Consider the following 21129-nt stretch of genomic DNA (forward strand, 5'->3'; position numbering starts at 1 on the left):
CAATAAAATTTTCACACTAATTCGATAATATTCATAAATCACAAGGATTATTTTGCTTCCAAACCCAAGTTGTAATTTTCTTCAATAATATTATCGATGATAGAACGTGTAGATGTAATTTTTTGAGGTTAAAGCGTTCAAAGCAAGTAATAAATGAGAATATAGTAGGAGTAGTAAACAAAACTTGAAACTATAAAAGATCTAACGGATAATAACAGTTCTCCAGTGGTAATAAATAGAAATTGCTTTAGAATACGGCGTAATGGTAAACCACATTAAATAAATATACTATAGTCATGCCACTTTTATTTGATATCAGATTAATCTGCTTTCTTTTCAGTTTTTATTAATTTTGAGGAAAGTAATTGCGATAAACGTAAAATTGTTCCAGAAATAGATTCTTAAATAAATTCTGAATCTAACTGTGCAAATATTACGGTAATCTAATGTTTAAATAAAAAGTTATAGGCTATTAAAGTTGACATTTATAAAAATATATAAGTTTGACACAAAATAATCTGCAACTTTTAATTGATCACTGTTATCAATAATATTTGGAAACATTTAAATGTAATATTTAATATTAAATTGATGTGTAAAAAAATAATTTTAACTAATATCTCCATTAGTTTCCGAGCTATTTACTAAATAAGTTCGTCGCGACTATAGAATACTAGATGATCGCCGGAGTAACTTCCTTGACCTATTCCACCGCCACATATTTACTTCCATTACATAAGTGGTGTGTATATGAACCTATTTTCTATAATATGTGTAGCTATTTCTATTTTTGTTTGAATTGTTATTGTTTACATGAACATATTCCCAGCGAGATGTGAGAAAATCAAGGTTAGAAGAATATTTAATTCGTTTTAAACTAAAACTACGAGTAAACCAAAAACACACTGGAATAATTTATTGTGTCGCTGCAAAATTCAATATTGCACATAAATATCGAATGGAATGATTCAATTATTAATAAATGAATTATTTCCTACGCAGTAAAGTGTACATGATTCAATTTAAAATTGCCAGTACATTAGCTAAACAATCGACAGAACAAAAAAATATTAACCAATGTTATGTAAAACTATACTAAACTGATAAATTCAAATTTCAAGCATGTATTATTTTGTACTTTGGAATGTTTTCAACAAAAATTTAAAACAATGGAAACGTTTACGAAAAATAATTCGACATTTTTTCACATTTTTCACGCGACAAATACAATGATTAGCAATTAAAACAATTCGTAAATGTCTCATGGTCGAATATTAACATTCCTGGAAAACTATGTTTACAACTCCCTCGAGGGCGAAACTGAAAAACACAACAACCGATCTATCGAAGGTTGGACATAAACAAATGGTAATAATATTCTTAGTCATTGTCACGCATTACGCACCACAAGCGATCTTATCATTCGTTGGTAACAATCACAACCTTTACCTTTCGAAAACCTCCAGAAAAGCTTTTATTACGTTGCTTATCTAGCATTTACCTTCATGCCCTTCACCTTAATACCGTTAATGCACATATGTTTACTAATTTTCGCAAATGTAAGGACACATACCCTTGAAATTCGCAAAAAATGAAATTGCCATGAACCGTAACGTTTTTTACGCTAACAATTCGTAACCTTTAAGTAGGTGATAAGTGATAACACTAATATCCTGACTATTGCAAAATCAATTACATAAAACAATCAAAATCAATTTGTCTCCAGTCAAGTGTCAACAATAAATTGAGCAATATAAACGCGCTGGCACCAATTTCAAATTTTATGTCCCGAATTTCGAGTGCGAATTAATTGATATTAAAACCAGCTGTAATTGATCTTAATAGATTTAGATTACATGGATACTAATATTAAAATTGAAACTACGTACTCAAGCATGAGTGTGTTGCAATCGACTGGTAATTAAATGTTTAAACATTCAATTTAAGCATTATTCAAGCAGGTATTACCCATTACTAAGTTTATTTCTCAGAGAAATCAAAAACTATAAAACTTTCATGTGAAGTGAGGTGAAATCCTTTATACGCAACACATCCTTCAAGGAGTCAACTCTTTCAAACATTTTCGCACGCAATAAACAGTTCTAGCGCTTTTGTTATTTTTTGTTGTACTATACAAGATGTTACATAAAATAAATTGATCTGCGGTGTTAATTTATGAGGTTTTTTTTTGTATTATACTGTAGTCAAGTGATGGTAGATGGTTTTTACCAAAGTACTGAAACTAGGTGCAATTGACGTCAATGCGCGGCGAAATTTAAAGACGTGCACGAAAACACTATCAGCAAAAACAATCGCTGAACGTGTGGCGCTAAGTGATGCTAACTGACAGTAATGAAAAGTGGCGCATAATCGTCGGCATAATATTACCCACTTAAGAGTATGAGTATAGTGAAGTCATTGATTAATATTTACTTTCTTTTCAAGGATGACAAATTCGTTTTTTACGGATTTCACTAAATAAAACTATCTAGTTCACATATGGCGACATCTATCGAAAATTTTAATGATCTATAACATAAAAATGAATCGATAAATCTGTTGGAAAGCGCATAACTCAACCACGCGTAGACCAATTTGGCCAATTCTTTTTTTTAATGTTTATTAAAGTCCAAGGATGGTTTTTACGGCGAGAAATATTCAAATAATTGCCGGGAAAACCCTAAAGACTGCGCTTTTCTATAAGGTAAAACTTGGCATTGAGATTCAATCATAGTTATAGTTAAATAGTTGTGCATTATTAACAATTCTTTATATAATTAATTTCTTTAAAAAAAAATTGCAAATTTTATTGATAGAATTGTCACATACTATGTCTAGAACAAGAGAGTAAAAACGAATTACATTTTTATTAAACACTACCGAGACAAAGTCGCGTGCAAAAGTATTTTATAAAGTTTTAATTTTATTGCCGCAAAAGTTATCAAAAAATGTAATTTAAATTGTCAAACAATTTCATCAGTATTTTCAATATTTTTTATTTACATTTCGTGTACTTTAGTTGATTAATTCCGCAAATAACTCAATCGAAAGTATGCAACCGCACACGATGTTGGCGCAAGTTAATTACGGGAGTTTTAATTAATTTTCGGTGTCGTCACGGCGCGCTCGAGTTACGTCACAATAACGGCGACAAATATTTGCGAAATTCCTTAACACCCACCGATAATACTCGGAATTAATCACATCGACAGCAAATTATGCTGAATTATTCCGTATTACTCATGACTGTCACACGGTGTAAAGAATACTACATTAATCCAGTGTCAAAATTGAATAATCAATCGATTTTCAAACATTTGTGCGCAAAAAATGTTTTATCACAATTTCTAACAAAAGAAAATAATATTTATAATGCTAATTCAAAAGAAAAGTATTTTCTCATATGGAGAAAGTGGTAATAAGGTGAAAATATTGAGTTGTTCACTTTTTGCGATGTTACTCACAAATCAAGACTAACGACGAATGCTCGTGATTTAATTATAAAATTACTGCGTCCCAGATGCACGGCGAACTTGCGTAGCTCATGAATACATTAATAGGTCGATAATTCACTCGGGCACAAATGCAAATTTCATTCTAATTGATGCGAGCGCGACTCACCGCTCAATTAATATTTATGCGCAACTTGTTCGCAACGTCGCAATGCGCTTAAAAGCCTAATATTTCAATTTTCATCCGAAACACAAGCGAATTTCATTCGAAATTTAATTACCAGCGTATTTATTTTCAGTTTTATTAATTCACCGTTGTCGAAAGTATTTTCGGAATGTTTTCAATAACAAATGCGCCAAAAATAGTTGCATCGTTTAATTCAAAATTGCGGACGCCGAAATCAAATAAATATCTCGTCGCAGGTTTTGTGTGTGGTTCACGAGGAAAAACATCGTTTTCATTCATTAACGATTGAAGCGCATAAATTAACAATGTGTGCGCAAACACCACACACAAAAGTTTAGCGTGAGGAGCCGCACGGATTTACGCGCATTTAATGCAGTTAATGCTGTTTTTCATCCTTCGTGCAAGGATGCGGGTATTTTAAACAAAACAAGCGTCTGCGTACTATTTCCACACTTCCTATTATAAAATGAACTTTATCGTCGTCACAAGGATTGTTTTCGGATAACAAAACACTTCTCGGTTCACTTTAAGGACGAAAAAATTGATTTTGAACAGAATCAATCTGTGAAATGTTTTGTTTCGTACTCGAATACAATATGAACCATCAATCATGACAATTGATCGCAATTAATCTCAATTAATCACTCCATGCGCCATCGGTTTGTTTGCGAGCCTTGGGATTGAGCGCAGCCATAATTACTCTTATGTAAACATTCATTAAACAACAAATTAAGCAAATAACCGCAACCGGATACTTAAAATTTACTATTTAAACATTTTTTAATTTGTACACACGTAGTTTACTAGTTAATAAAAGTGGCATATTGACTAGTATTACCAAATAGAGTAAATTTTCGAATGTGCGTCGCACGCTGAAACGCAAATGCAAACATTGCGAAACGATTAAACACGAATTTGCGGTCGGAGGATGGAAACACACGTAATGCAACATCAAATAAACGGTGAAGTGAATCTGGTCGAATCGGACAATCCAAGCGCGAGTGCATAATCTGTTGACATGAAACAAAATGGCCGCAATTGTCCGTAGATAGATTGTCTGCGATATCCGCTTTGGTAAACTAATTTCGCTGAGTTTTGTGTGTGGACACTGTGTATATGGAAGCGAAATTAGATTGACTGTGCGGACCAATGTGTTCGGTTTGGTTTGGTTTGGGTCATCGAGTACGCCATCAACTGGATTGCCAATTGACGCGAGGGCATGAGTTTTCATTCGCTTCCCTCGAGGACTGAATGATATTCGCGTTTGATTAAAATCTAAATTAAATTTTATCAATTTATCAAACAAAACACATAAAAATGCTTTAAAATCTAAAAAAAGTTAATGATATTACTCTTCATGAGTAAACGCAAAGATTTTGTAGCAAAAAGTCTATAAAAAATTACTTGACGGTCTTTAAACTTCCTCCCAAGGGTAAGCGTTGAGCCTTTGCGGCCCAAGATGAAATTATCGATTCGTATAATATCGCTGGAAAACCGAGATGAAAGTAAAGGTATGACAAGGACAACTAAAACGTCTACGTGCTTTCCAGCTTGCCTGCCACCTTGGCAACTCTAGGTATCAGAATGGATGACGTCGTTTGAACGCACGACGATCACTCCTACACCATTACCTAGGGGTGGCCATGGCAATGCCACTGCTCTGAAGCTATTTCGGAAGGTAGATGGAATGTGTCAGGGAATTTCGAGACGCTTAGTGAGCTGCCACCACAAGCGGCTTACACACCCTTATATTAACATACAGAAAGTTCAGAAAACGTTCGCGTTTCACACGCCGGTTCAGTTTCACACAGGAGTTCACAGCACTTCGGGAGGTATTTTCTGATATCAAAAGGACTCGAGTTTGATTGAGACGTTTGAACTTGAAAAGCGTGCTGGGTTCTTTTATACTTTTAATTATAAAAGTGGACTTGACTGGACACGACAGTTTTTATTATTCAATTTAAAGATAAAAACAGATATATACAGAATAAAAACGCATAGAACGTTGAACTGAAAACAAAATGGGAATTCATTGAGCGCTGCGGGTGAAACTTGGAAATTGGATGGAAGCGACGCGCAAAAATAAATTGGAATAAATGAATCGAAAAAAGGAAACCAACCGGACCGTGAACCATTTTCGTCCGGTGTAAATATTCGCGTTTGCAAGTCTTCCTAAACGTTTCAACAAATAATGTCATTTTTTATTTTTTAGAATTTTGTTTTTCTCAGATTTTGGTAAATTTTAGGCAAAAATTCTCTAGGAATTGCTTGTATTTGATTTTCTAACAATTGGGATATAGCATCCTGCGGTCGACGTTCTTTGAACATTGTACAATGAATGTTTGGCGTGTTTGCGTTTTCCGAAACGTCGGAATCAGCAGAAACCGCTTTGAGGCTTTCGCGGCTTTTCCCGAAAACACTGGCACACGTTGACCTAAATTATGAACTCGGAAAACTATTAAAACCATTAAAACATCAGACGCGTGTAATTTACGTTTCACGTGTTTGCTAATGTCTCATTCTCCCAGTTTCCCAGCTCCTCATTTTCCGCGTATTTGCTCGTTTGCTGTTTCGATCATTTCCTCATCGACTAATGGATTTTCCTCGTCATTCTCTCTATCTATATTAATATTTGTTTAAATTGCTGCGCAGCATTTTAATAACATTCCTTTGACTTTGTCAATATTATTCACGCACTAATAAAACCCAATATTTCTTCCTGCACCATTAAAAAAATACAAATCTTACCTTTAGTGATGCCATGTCGGAGACGGAACGATGCGTCTGGATGGTTTCCAATTGGTCGAGACACCAATCCAGCTCCTCCATCGTTTCGATCGCCATTTTCATATATGATTCATCTGCAACTTTTAAACCTCCTATCAGTATTCATAATAATAATCCCTGCGAGGTTTTGATCAAAATATTTATCATATTTATGACGACACTTTGGTTGCTTACAGCTATAGTAAAATTAATCAAGCGTGTAAAAAGCACAGGTGAATCAATGGTGTCGTCAAACATAATCAACGCGAGGGGACACAAAATGCCATCAGACACACGCACTACAGGTATCATCTGACATCATGAAAACAAAACAAGATATAGGCATGTTTTTAATAAAAAAAAAAGCGCGAAGCACGTGTTATTGAATCGACAAACATAAACGAAATTGCGCGTCCATATCGAGTGATCATAAATTCAGAATGCGAGAGAGCTGTGAATAGACCAAACATGAAATTCGGTTCGTTCGGTTTGCGAAAACAAACCATCAATCTATTTTCAGCCAGTCAATTCACAGACGATTCAATGCACAGTGGTAAACACGTGTGGCGCTGCATGTTTATATTGTATAACTTTTAATTGCACTCAAACTACAGGTGTTATTTATTATTAAACATTAAAATCATTATTATGCGGTAGCAATAATTGTGGTAAATTTCTATTGACGCCGAATGCGTAATTATGAATTTCCACTGTGATTACATTTGAATGTACTTTTTGCAAACTGAAATTGCCAACTTAAATTTCACTTTTAATTAAAACTTTAATTACGAAACCAAATACAAACTACTTCTGCCTGTTTGTCATTAAAATTTCAATCTCGCGACTAATTGCGACTAAATTTAGACGCAACTTTCGAAAGTCTACAAAATTTACGGATGTTAATTGAAATATAACTCATTTAGGTAACACATCCCATCACGTGAATGGAAATCAAATATATGAATTTAATAAGTAATCAGATATTGTTTGATGCTTACCGCCAGGATTAACATTTCTCGGTTGTGGGGTGGCTGTTGAAGTGGCCCCCGACGAACGACGAGACCTGTAACAATCCGAACGCATTAATATAATCCCATATTGATTAATGCGACTGCTGTCGAATGTTAATTAGTCAATTAACGGCTTACTTATTAGTGGGCACATTGGTAAGACTTTGAAAATTGTTTCGGACGCTTCGCAGACTGGCGAGGATTTGTGCGAACGGTGTGACGATGAGATCTTCTCCATGGCTGTAAACAACAAATGTATATTTATTTATATTCAACAATTTATCAGAAAATCTTTAGTAGAAAAGAAAAAAAGATGATATTGAACGTGATTATTCTTATTTTTTGTACCTAGAGTTGTTATTGTCTAAAATTCCCATTACATAATAAAAAATAAAATAAATAGAGAATAAATATTTAGAATAACGAGTATAACTGACAGGTTGTAATAAATATGTCAGATATAATTAATGTGTCAAACATTAATTTTAAATTTTTAGTTTTTTTAATAAAATTCCGGCTCCTCCACCATTTTTTGCTTTTATCTTCAATTATACACTGTGTTTACCTCCTTGTTTACGTTAATTAATCATATCCGCTTTTGTCACCAAGCACTTCCCAATAAATAAATATTTGAGTGTTTTATATATAGCCACAAAGATAATTAACAAATTGTTTTTTAGTTGAATGCTTTTAGTGAACATTCAGCAGGTCTAAAACCAATCAATTTCTTTTAATTGGTTATTCAAAAATCAATTGACAATGTTTTATCAATAGATACAAAAAACAAATTGTCTATTGCATTGAATATAATTTAAAAGATAAAATTTAAATGATGTTTATTTCGTGATTAGTTTTAGTCCGTTATTAATATCGTAACGGATATGAACGGGGGCTGAAACCTGAAACGTAAAGCGTGTTCCATCGAAATATTTAATGTGGATGCCGGTTCAATAGTCCGCAATCGCGTGGGCTACTTTTACGTGTATTGATCCAGCAACCGAAAATAAATAATTAGGTACTGCATACGCCAAAGGACAAACCAGAGAAAAGACGCAGTTATAGTCGTAGTTTTCGAAAACTCAAAATTCCGCCTTTATTACATAAGATGCTTAAAGATCCTTGAGCTTTTCATTCGCGTATTTAAACGCAAACATAAATTCTAATTAAAACCGAATTTGTGTTTGCGTAATTAAGACTTTTACAAGTTTTCGCCCGGCCGTATTTACCTTTTTAATAAATTATTTGGCAATGGGTTAAAGCTCAGCACGCGCTCTCATTGAATTGGCGTCGAACTCATCGAGAAATAAAGATTTTAAAGCGAAAAAACCACCGCGCATTTATATAAATACGAAATCTAATTACGGGAAACCTTCGTGCACTTGTTTAATTACGCAGAGATTTGTGTGGAGATAAAAAAGAGAGCAGCCAATTAAAAATAATTAAAACCGACTTTCGAGAATTCCCGGTTTTCACACGAAAAATCTATAGATAACTATAGGCAACCCACCGACAAATCAATACTCAAACAATTTACTACTTTGCAATATTGGCTGCCTATATTATAATATATATGTACATATGCATAAAAACATTAACACATATGTACATATAGTGTTTTTCATGTTGTACTCGATTTCCCAATGTTTTCCAATTATGAAATGCTCGCGAACGCGTCGTTAACGAGCGCTGAACGCGCTCCAAATTGCTCGCATATGTTAGAAATGCACTAAACATACGCGAGTACAATAACAAAACGCGCTAGACGCCGACAATGCTGTTGATACATAATAATACTCAGCGTAATGGACGCGCATGTGACACGAAACAAATCAAGACCTACGTGACAAACAGCATGTATAGGATTTTCCTCGCAGTTATTTCCGTGATATGAGTGAAAAAAAAAACTCGGAATAATTATCCTCCGACGGCGTTTTACATTGAACAGCAAACACTGCTGTGAAATTTGAGCAAATAGCAATCGAAAACGTGTTTGTTTTTTTGCGTTGAAATATAAATCAAAATAAAATTACATTTTTTGGCATTGGAATTTGAAGATTGCTTTTTACACACTCAAATAATAACATTTTAAGCAAATATTTAAACTATACTAAAATATTTACAGGAAAAAAAATCACTGTCTCTTCACGTTGAGATGAAAAAACACAAACCAAACAAAAGATATAAAAGCAGTAGACACAAAGCCGCATGGGAAATTTTTTCTGGTTACCATTCACAACATTTCTTTTCTTTTTCTGCTTTTTTATAACAACTTACAGATCTCGTTTGCTGTGCGCCTGAAAAAACTTATCCCAAAACGAAGTGCGCCCCTTGATGCGCAGCACAGAGGTAGAAAGTGTGCGCGGTAGCGACGGGGGATGTTCAGCCGCGACAACGGGCTCCTCCGCTGACGGCGGCGAAGAGGAAGCCGCAGCCATCAGCAGCGAAGGGCTGGAGCAGTTGCCGACAGCCGCGCGTGATAATGACCCGCGATGCGAGCCGGTAGCAGCGGCGCGCGAGGTCGGCGACGGCGGCAGCGACGACCCGCCGCCACCGTCGTCGCTGTCGCGCTCCTGCTCGCCTCCACCGACGGCGGCCGTAGCCAGATTGTCACCAATCACAAATACCAAAACCGCAACTACTTATAGAAAGTTTATTCACCACCACGATTATTTTTACTCAGTTTAGATTTAAATATAAACTATTTTTATTTATATTTATATTTCTATTGGTAACTGTGGTTTATTCATGACGGTTTGTTGTCATGTACAGTCAGTGAAATGTTTGTTTTATTCTGTTTTATGGTAGAGACTATTGTTTATCAGGTTAGTTTATCGCGAGCCATCGTACTGCTCGGCTGGGCCGGGCTGGGCCGCCGCCCGAAACTCCTCGGCGGGGCTTTTCTATTAATAAATTAAGGCGAAAAATAAATTTCAAGGACGCGTTATGCGCTACGTCGTTGAACAATGATAACCGCAAGCTGCTTATTGTAATAACCATAACCATCATCAAATCATATTGTTTCTATTGCAAAATAAGCCATTAAATATACCAAACGTACCGTTAAACTCATAAAAATCTAATAAACCTCAACTAATTTTTATTCTAAACACTTTGTATATATGTAAATTGCAGTGTACTTTATTAAGACGTTTCCTCCTGTCAAAATGTTGTTCTACTTATTTTTACCTACAAAACCCCCTGTATATCTAATAGTGTGACAGTGTAATTGACTTCTGATTACATAATTACACGCATGCGAGAAAGGAAAATCTCATTAGATGGCGACTCCGGTTTCGCTAGAAACTAATTTGTGTCCAATTTCAGTTTGCTTTTTGTTTTCCTCGATTTTTCGTTGGACACCAGCGCCAAATGAGCAAATAATTCGTTGAATTTCTTATTAATCTGTTCAGTTATTGACGTTTCTCCAAATTCAATGCGCAAAACTTTCTGTAACTAATTTCCCAAAGGATTAAGCATTTTTCCGAATTATTAAAATTTCATTTCAATATTTTTCGCGACGCAAAAATCTCTGGACTCTTAAATATTTCAACGTTTCATTCATAACACGGAAAATATTTTTTTTAATAAAAACATTCCAGAGATATTATGCTTTACAGCATTCAGCAAGTCGGAATTCCTGCCATTGTCTGGTTGGGATGACAATAAAAAAATGAAACAAAAACAAAACGAAAAAACAATGTCTTTCTAATTAAGTTATCTAAAAAAGTTATCGAAGACGGAAACCAGATAAAAACGGTCTCGGAAACCGGACATAAAAGTCAATCTCTGTTGTTTCTATGATTTTCACGTTTATTTTATTTTATTTTTTGCACGTTTCTCGCGCTTATGACATTTGGGAAACATTTTCTTTTCGCACGTTGTGATAAAACCAGTAATTTCCGAAATGGGCACTCACAGAACCCCTATACTCATTTACTTTATCTAACACAAATCTTTCTAAGAATTTCGAAATCTTTTTTCTACTTTCTACATCGTAGAGTTATGAAACAATTCATTGTTCTGGCTGAATACTTGAAAATCTTCATTTCAAAGAAAACAAAACCTGAAGCATTCATTGTGACATTGTCACAAATATTCTATATGAAAGAAGGAAAAATGTTCATTGTTTTCGCGGTGGTTTCTATAGTCTAGAATAGAATCTAGAACTCTCAAGTTTTTTCTTGTTTTGCACTCTTGGGGAATAATTGAAGCACTCTCTAGCACTCTGCGTGATAATTAGAACATCATTGTAGTACTCTCCTGCTTTTTAGAAAATAAATTTTTATAAAGTTGCAAAAATTTTATAGAAAATTGAGGTAATTTGGTAATATTGATAGTTATTATGTTACACATCGAATTTCATCAGAAAGCGCACGCCTTGCGTCGAGTCAAGGCATAATAAATCCAATAAGCAAACATTATTATGTAACATTATCGTGAATGCGTCGAAACGGATTAAATATAGACGCGTAGACGGAAATACTCAGGATAATACTTATACTAAACACGATTTTGTTTCCAATTTAAAATTGCGCGATATTTTTATCGAAAATATATTTGAACAATAACCAAATAGATTTTACGTGTTTGTGATCGTAATCTAATACGTGCTCGCAAAGTTAACGAGGATATTTGATAGTTTTGCAGAATAAGTTAATTTGCAACTTGCTTCACAGCGCTCCAGGGCTCATCAATTCCAACCTCAAGTGAAACTGAAGCTCACATAAAGTTAGAGTTTAAGTCAACAAACTATATAGTTGAGAGTTGATTTACGATTCAATCCTAAGCAAACAATTTCCTTCAAAAATTAGTTTTGCGAAAAAGAAATAAAAAATAACGAAAATTTAACTCCAGCGGAAAGTTTTTCGCCGCGGATATTTTTTGAAGTTAAATATAGTTTTATTGATGTATCGGTAATTAAAGTTTGATTGACGTCATATTTTATAGATGTTTACATCTTGCGGAAAAACAATTTACGATTAAATTTTGAGTTCAACTCGTCCTTGAAATTTATTTTTCCATATTGATAGAAACCTTTGTAAATTTTAAATTCACTTCTTTTTTAGTAGAAAACACTGTGCTGATGTAATTTAGTGGTTTTACTTTGAGTAGTGTTGGAAAAAAGTTCAAAGTCCACGATTGTTATTTATATTCTCTCATTTTTCCAACACATTATCACCAGATAGTGATTTTCTCGCCGGCGGAACGCGACCAACGACCGACGCACCGTCACTGCCGGAACGGCCGGAGTGGAAAACGCGCCGCCTTTGCCGCTGCCGCCGGCACTACCCCCTCACCACCGCTCAGCGGTGCACCGGGGTGGCAGCAACGCGTAGGCAATACACCAGCGCTTCGGACGCGCAGGCATTCATCGTCATCCTCTCGAGTGTGCCGGCGGCAGGAGAGTGGGGCGGCTGGGGGGGCTCGTAGGGGATGGAAACGCAAATAGGGAAGCGCGCGCGCGGGCAAAACGAGCGCTTTCCACCTTGAGCAAATCAAACTACCCTTATGCACACACACCGTTCAGCGTTCAACGCGACACGCTCCAAGGGGCATATTACGTCATGCAAATAGATTTAGATTTATTAGAAATCTTCAAATAATAAAAATGAAGTTTTTTGCAATTCGCGTGAATTTCAAGAGTTTCAAGACAAAATATCGCACGCAACCAGAATATAAGTATAAAATTCATAATTTCCTGTGCCATTGAAAAGAGGATTCGTATTATTCAATTTTTTTGGTTTCCTTTGAATAAACTCAGTTTTAGAAGAATTGAATATATGCTCCAACGCAGAAGTAATTCGCTTTTAATAATGATAATATTGATGCGCTGTGTGCACCCTGACATTTCATCATTTTCATCATTTCTCGCTTTATCCTCGACTGCTATTTCATCCATTCGGCTTACATTTTGTATTCACGGCCGCAGAAGATGGAAATTTTTAATTTTAATCTCGCTGACATTTTGACATTTTTTTTGCTTCTTCTGCGTCTTCCTACTTTCATTCCATGAAAATCAGATTCCAAAATCGGATTAGTTAAATGATAAAACATTATTTTTGTGTTTTTATTCCTTTTGTAATACAGATTCAATTTATTGTGACAAATGGTCACCATTTGTGGTAAATTATTTTAGGAGAAAATTATTCTATGACGTAAATAATTTGTTAATATTAGAATATTACTAATGATATTAGTAACATTGTGCAATCAAAATAATAGTAATTTCAGGAAATGTGAATCATAGACTGACGTGTTTTTGGGACTTAATATTTTCCCTTTCGTAAGCTGAATATTATACATTCAGAATTTTCCACCTTCAACGTAAAGAATCAAAAGTTACACCGAAAAAGATAATCCTAAGAATTTCGAAACTCAAATTGCATTAATTATAACTTTCCGCGCAACAATTCGGTTTCTTTTCATCGTAGCTTGAGTTCGTCATCCCCAAACTTTTAATGCTGCTGTAAAGTTGTTTGCACTTGTCCAGGGAGTGATACAAAGTTGTGTGGAAATGTCTACAAACGCCTAAACTGTCAAAGTAACTTTTAAACGCATTCTGTAGAAAAAGGATAACATTTTCTGAGAAGCAAGTTTTTAAAAAAATTTCTACATTTTTGAGAAATTGTGATTCCATTCCAGTGAATTCTAGAATTATATATACTCCAGAACAAGAGCTTAACGAGTAGAGGTGGAGAATTGGACTAAAAGCCATTCGTCGATGAGCGTATTGATTTTGGAAACTTGTGTACAAGCACCGGGATGTTATTTGGAGATTGGGACTCGAGCGCGAGCATCAAAAGCTTTGCCGCAGACCTTCGGTCGGATGATAGTTGAGGTTGACTATTGTGCGTCAACCATTCGGATTGTCGATTAGTATCTCTAATTAGTTGATATCTCGTTAGGAGCGAGCATTGGAACTGCATTTTTTTCAAAGAATATCACGTTCAAATATCTCATTGTATACCTACTATAAAATATTAAAAATACAAAGTGAAAAGTTTGTGAAAAACATCAAACAAAGTGCAGGTGAAAACAGAAAAAAATACAAAAAAGCTTCAAAGCTCCAGCAGGACACAGAAAAGAATAGATTGAACACAGTAGAGTTGTGTAAGAGGAAAAAATAGTTGAAAGTTAAAAGAGAGGAAAAAGTTTCTGAAATAATTTAATGAAAAAATTCATTGTTCTTTTTTTTCCTTCTTTAACATGGTTGTTAACACAACATTCCCTTGAGCAATCCGATTATTTTCTGTTAATTCTTTGCTGAATTTCTACGTCACTAATTTCTACGTAGTTATATACTGCTATTTTGTTGTAGAAACAAAACACAAATGATTAACTCAAAAACCAAACAACAAAACCAACGTTAATCAAAACGTTAAAAAAATTATTGTTATCATAAAGTACATACGATCGTTCCAAAACGGTTTCTGACTCCTTGAATCTGTAAAAATATCCAATGATGCACAATAAGTACGAGTACGTTGGCATACGCATTTTTCATCATATCAATATCACATCATATTATTACAAATCATATCATATCAAATTACTATGCCCAGGCTGCGTGAAAATCATATCGATATCATCCCAAAATGACATGGATCCATATAGGAGGTATCACATTTATATAAATATGAAGGGCATTACAATACACACATCTACATACAATCATACTGGAACATACAGACATTACACATATATCCATGTTGTATATGTGTTTGAATTTGTTGTATGTTGTATGGAATATGCGTGTCTTGTGGTTTCAATCAGCTAATATCTAATTGCTCTAGGTTCTATGGATTATTTTTCTATATATTGTATATTTCGTGTGTGAAAAAAAAAATTTGATGAAAATAATAATAAAAAAAATGAAATATCTCAAGAACTATTAGAGATAAAGTTATGATTCTTTGAGGTATAGATTCTAATGTAAATTTCTGATGGAAATGTTTAAAAAATAACTAAATAAAATTAATTTAATAATAATGAAAGTAAAATTTTGCCAAAACTATTAAATTGGTCTCAAATATTTGATAAAAATGTGTTATCAATAAATTCCTTGAATTACTTTATTAAAAAATCAATTTTGAATCAATTATTGAAAAAATATTTAGTTTATAAATCGAAATAATTGAGTTTTTCACTGAGTAATTTACTACTAAAACCAAAAAAGTAATTTTAACATTAACTTTATTTCACACACAATTATACAATATATCCTAAAAAGCTATCTGTCTACATATCAGCTCTAATTCTAATCAGCACTTGTCCAAAGCATTTAATTTATTTCCCGCATTTTGAGGGTGACTTAGTGTGACAAAGGTTGATTATGGATGGGTGCTATTTTCTATTTTCGGTTAGTGGCTACAACAAACCGCGTCGGTTGACAATGAGGGGCGGTTAATATGTGCGCAGGTATTTTTAGCTCACGTCAAAACGCCTTCAAATTGATTCAACTGCCTAATGAGTAGCGTGTGTACGTTGATGTGCGTAGATATTCATGTTGTTGTCAGTTGAAAACAACAATAACACCAACAGAAAATAGAAGCAAACATAAAAATAACTCGCGGTTATAAATATAATGCGCCTGGCTTTGCTTCTCATGAATTCTTGTATGAATATATAGTATAAAAAGACAACTCGGGGTCGTTACGATTATGATGTTATCATCATCATCATCATGAATTTCATGATGTGGAGGAGATAAACTGCAAGAAACTGCAGTGGGCGTAATGTGACGCCGCTGCCGTCGACGAGAGAAGGTTGACGTTGAAACAGCTTTGTCATCGACCGACAGCCGCAGTCATTTGTCGCCATCCTGTCTGGCGGCGGCGGCGTGATAAAAGCACGCCGGGGTTGCTCATCGATTAAGCGTCCCGGGAAAGGAAGTATTAAAGCTTTGGATTCAACTTTTATTGCATTCAGAATATGTTTTTTCAGAATAATTTTAGATTGAATCATGAATTTAATATTAAACTATTTTATTACGAATTTAAGTTTTATACCTGTAATTAATAAATAATTTCTTATCTGATAATGTCATTAGGTAATAAACTAATAAAATTTCAACATAAACTAAACTAATCTATTCCTGTAATATGAATTTAAAGATATGAAGTGTAAATATACTAATTATTGATAAATGATAGTGATATGTACTTGGAAAACTCATAAAACTCATACAAAAAGAGCGCCGCATCTTTTTATATCCCCTGAGGTCAGATTGTCGAGTCTGGCGACCCGATGTCGCTATTGATTTTTCACATTTTCCGCGCTTCACGTGACTAACCGGGCCTACGTGCCGCTTTCCTCGTTTTCCGCCGATAAACCAAACGCTACGCATAGGTCCACCTGGCGTTGAGCGGCGAAAGCTCAAAATACGCATTTTCCGCGATAAACTCCCGAATTTTCCGCGTGCTCATACTACGTAATCGTCAGATGGCGCGATCGCGCAGTGTATGCTAAAGTATGTACAGAAAAAAAGGAAACTGTTTTCGATATTAAAAATATTTAATATTTTAATATCTTAAATTTGATTGAGTGAAGTATGAGATCGTCTGGATGTGGGTTTAATGCTGACCATGCTCGACATGCACTACTTGCAATGGAGAACAAACATGCAAAGTATACAACTAAAGTTTTAGACGAGTGATTAATCACTGATATCATCATGATTGTATATGCACACGGAATATTCATATTCACGTTTGGGAATTTTACCAAAACAAGTCAACGACTTTACACGTGGACAACTTTAAAAGCTGTTGACTTATTTTTCAAGATTGATTCAAGATAGATAGATATGAGAAATAGTTGAAAGTTTTTCGAAACTTTTCGCTTACCTTTCGCTCGCAATGGAAGAGTTGCGCGACATCGATTTCGGAGACATCTCAAAGTCGCTGTCGGACCGATAGAGGAAGCTCTCGCGTCGCTGCGGTAAATTCTGGAGCACCAGACCAGCAGACGGCGAGGCCGCCCCGTCCAGCGGGCTACGGCCGGGACTGGCGCCATTTTCCACATCAAAACTACAAAAAACACAAGAGAAATACGTTAGTATAATCAATATAAACAAGAAAGAAAAACATGAAAAATTACACGTAATATTCGTACAAATATTTATCCACCTTACATTGCTTTCAATCGAATTCGATCGACGTGTTTCCTCGGTATGAAATCAGAGTTACGTCGACCGATAACCAAATACCGAACTTGCACCGACATTTCAGTCTTCATCGAGGAATCGTGATTGTTTGCTTCTAGTACGCCAATTTTGATATTGCAATTAACTGCGGGCGCTGGAATGTTTGAATATTGCGATAGTTTGAATTGAAATGCTCGAAATTCGGCGGACTGTCGAAACTCGCCAGACTCACGCGCCGAATTCGAGACCCACGTTCGCGCTATCACAAATCGTTTATCTCTTTATTTGCTTGATAAATATTATGCACGCCGTTTGCGCACCACACACACGCCGCCGCCAGCAACGTGTCAAACACAAAACTTTGGTTTTCCTTTCGTTTTTGAATTACAAAACAATATGCGCATAAATTAAATTTAAAAAAAATTAATTTTTGAGTTTAAACCAGACTTATGATAAGAATTAATTTGTAGAGATTTACGAAACACACACAAAAAAAATTAACATGAGTGATAAAAATACAAGAGGTATAATTGCGCTGCGTTATCATTTACTGCACATGTGTTATCATCTCCTTGTATATTATATAATTTATGAACAAAATGTTTTTTGCGTTTTACACTTGAGTGGATTATGTGAATTATCGTGTCCCTTCGGTAGTAATACCTGCCAGTCGTCCGCCGGCGATCATACGTCAGCGGAAACCGCCTGGTATGCCGGCGCACTTGTGATGACCTCGCTGAAGACCTTCGCCGTCTGGCGATGATCTCCGAATGCCGACGCGAGGACTCCGACGCTGATTGAAAAGAAGTGCGTGAGTCGCTCGAGTCGACCTCGTGCTCTGGTATCGCTTCTGAGTCCCTTCTCGACATGTCCGAAGACCACAACGAGGTAACCGATGCACGTGAGTCCATCGAACGTTGTCCGATGATTTCGTAGCGGCGACTGCTCGTTGAATACGAAGAGAGTGATGTCACCGAGTGGCGACTCTCGGACGCGCCGCCATACTCCACCGAAGAGTCTCGCGAGTAGGAGTATCGTGAAGGCCCCGAATGGCCCGAGTATGAATACCTCGTGACCGATGACAGTTCGCTTGGATGCTCCGCATCGAGATCCAAGTCTGGTGAATGTGAATTGGAGTTGGTTAAACCCTCCTGTGCTTCGGGATCTACATCCGCATCGGGGTCCGGTTCTGGTGACGGTGTTAATGAGCTGAGAGTGGGTATGATTGAAATGGTGGAGGACTCGTCTTCGATGTGATGACGATGGAAAGGATCTTGATGTTGATGATGATGATGGTGGTGGTGTTTGCGGTGTAAGGATGTGGTGGTGGTTGGCTTGGGGGAAGCGGGGGTGTAACGTAGGCCGCGTATGAGGGACCATAGCCAGAACAATATCGTTATCATTGTTCGACGATGGCGGCGCGCCGACGATGATGCATTATCGGGTCACAACGCCTGGTGTGGATGTTTTCACTCGCGCCCGCCGCGACGAGCAACCAGTGCTTGTGCTATTGATCGGCGGTGGCGGCGGCGGCGGCTACCGGGGCACCTCAGCGTCTCATCCGCGATCACAATCACTCCACACTCACGGCCAGCTGATTCGTGGAAGCCGTGGCCGGACTTTACTGTCATACAATCACTGCACTTTGCACCATTGCGCACTTGAACCGTCTCCTAACCCATAAAACCATCAACATTTGATAGGTTATAGGTTATGTTATTCACATGCCCGCCGCGTAGTGCTCGTGCCTGTGGTGGAGCTGGTGTTTTCTTGCGTCTTTGGAGGCGGCGCAGGAAGAAATCGTAAACACTGGTCGCGCGCCACATGCATCACGTGATACAAATGTTTAATGTGTACCCGATGACTTGCGCACACACGGCGTGGAGGCGGGCGGGCGCCTGCAAACGGCGCGGCGCGTTTTGTTGCTTTCTCGCGATTAAATGTCAGCGTCGGCGGCGGCAGACAACGCGGGATTCTCGCCGTCGCCGCCGTGTGCGTTCGGCGTGCGTGACTCGGCTACTCGGCCGCCGCCGTCAGTTCTGGGGGCGGCGCGCGCACCTTTCACCCACATTCACCAACGGCCCAGTACCATTAAATCCGCCAAAAGTAACACTGAACTACTAAACTATTAAATAAATTACATTTTATACTCATAGAAACTTTTTGTAGAATGAATTTTAGTATAATTGATATTAAATTTTGATAATTATTGAAAGCTCAATGTAATCTGGGCCAAACTATGTTTACATATTGTGTGCACAATGTGCGCGTCAACTGTTGGTCGACCTTGGCGGCGGTGGCGGTGACGGCCCCCTATGGTGGCAGCATTTCGCGGAATCGACAATTTTCATCGTTCGTCCGGCAGACGAGCGTAACGATAGTCGATTCGAGTCGCCGCGCCACCGCCTCCATCGTTACCACCGCCAATGCGCAAGTTCCAGATACCAATTTTGCTTATTCATCAATAATCACAATCAAAATCAAACTTATTAAATTAAAATTTCCAACTTTGCACAATCCAACCAAATTTTATACGCGTAGAAGTGATTCTGCGTTAATAAAAATTCCAGCACTAATACGATAAAAGTCAATCCCTGGTCTAGAGAATTTTTTGTGCCAAGGGTAGTTTTTACGTCGTCTCGTCGACGATGCAATAAGCTTCAATTAAGCTTTCAATTCGAGTGCGCGTTTGAAGGGTCTTCTCGTTTCGTGTCACTGGAGCGAGATTAAATAGAAACATATTTTCGTCGTTTTTTGGCTGTCGTAATTACAAAATTCTTAAATTCCTCAAGCGTTTAACAAAAAGCGTGTCTCGCATGCGGCAAATTAAGGGCGTGTTTTCAATTCACGTTGCGAGACATTGCCATTTGCATAAAGCAATTATCAAGTTTAAAGATCTCTTTCACTCCCGCGGACTTTTTTCCCTATGCAACAAAGAGCAATATCACCTTACGAGTAAAAAACGAAATTTATTAGCTTATGACGTCATAGTTTTCCATTTCGTGTTTACCGCACATTTCCATGACTTGTTTTTCCTTTCAACTTTTTCCCCCTTTTTGGAATTTACTTTGTAAAACTAGCAGGAAACTAGAAGGAAACAAAAAACGCTTTGTGTTCGGCGAGGCAATAAAGATTTGCCAAACGCGACTGCAAGTCTAGCGCTTTCCGAGCTTTTCCGAGATTATACATTTTTACAACCTACACACACACACACATACATACACAATGCAAAACTAATGAAGTCGCGCGAGCTGGAAGGAAAACGAAACGATGATAAGTCGTCTTCGTATGTGCTGGCGGCGGCGGCAGTGGAGGTGGCGCGATGACGTCAAACGGCGGCGCACATCGACGTCATTCGCTCGCTCTCTCGACCTGCTTTTCCCTCTTACCCCCGCGGAGCCGCCGCTGCCATCAACTCGAAAGCACACAGAGCGTAAAAGTACTGGAAACGTTGAGATGGTCTAATTATACAGGGTGTTTGAAATTTAACAAAACAAAATCTAATTTTTTTTCAAACTTATTTAAATTTTGTTTGCATTCGAAACACAGTGTATAATTTAGGCAAAGAAA

General features: G+C 36.7%; 1 protein-coding gene across 18 annotated transcripts in view; it reads right to left on the reverse strand.

The window, feature by feature from the left end:
- The window catches only part of dnc (phosphodiesterase dunce), a 97999-nt gene that overhangs the window by 11304 nt on the left and 65566 nt on the right, over positions 1 to 21129 (reverse strand). For 10 of the 18 annotated variants that reach the window (XM_065317944.1, XM_065317940.1, XM_065317948.1 and 7 more), the window contains 5 exons: positions 17261 to 17443; positions 14827 to 14859; positions 7554 to 7655; positions 7404 to 7468; positions 6388 to 6506 (listed from right to left, as the gene is read on the reverse strand). In XM_065317944.1, coding sequence (XP_065174016.1) covers positions 6388 to 6506; positions 7404 to 7468; positions 7554 to 7655; positions 14827 to 14859; positions 17261 to 17443 — 502 coding nt within the window. Of the gene's footprint in view, positions 1 to 6387; positions 6507 to 7403; positions 7469 to 7553; positions 7656 to 9689; positions 10028 to 14826; positions 14860 to 17260; positions 17444 to 17547; positions 17727 to 18222; positions 18240 to 21129 lie in introns of those variants that run through there. The other 8 variants (XM_065317945.1, XM_065317933.1, XM_065317934.1 and 5 more) reach the window with 6 other exon arrangements.

The sequence above is a fragment of the Atheta coriaria genome, unplaced genomic scaffold (assembly GCF_025399875.1).
Source record: "Atheta coriaria isolate IRGN ID8LTWV9N9 unplaced genomic scaffold, Caltech_Dcor_3.1 hic_scaffold_3_pilon, whole genome shotgun sequence".
Lineage (NCBI taxonomy): Eukaryota > Metazoa > Arthropoda > Insecta > Coleoptera > Staphylinidae > Dalotia > Dalotia coriaria.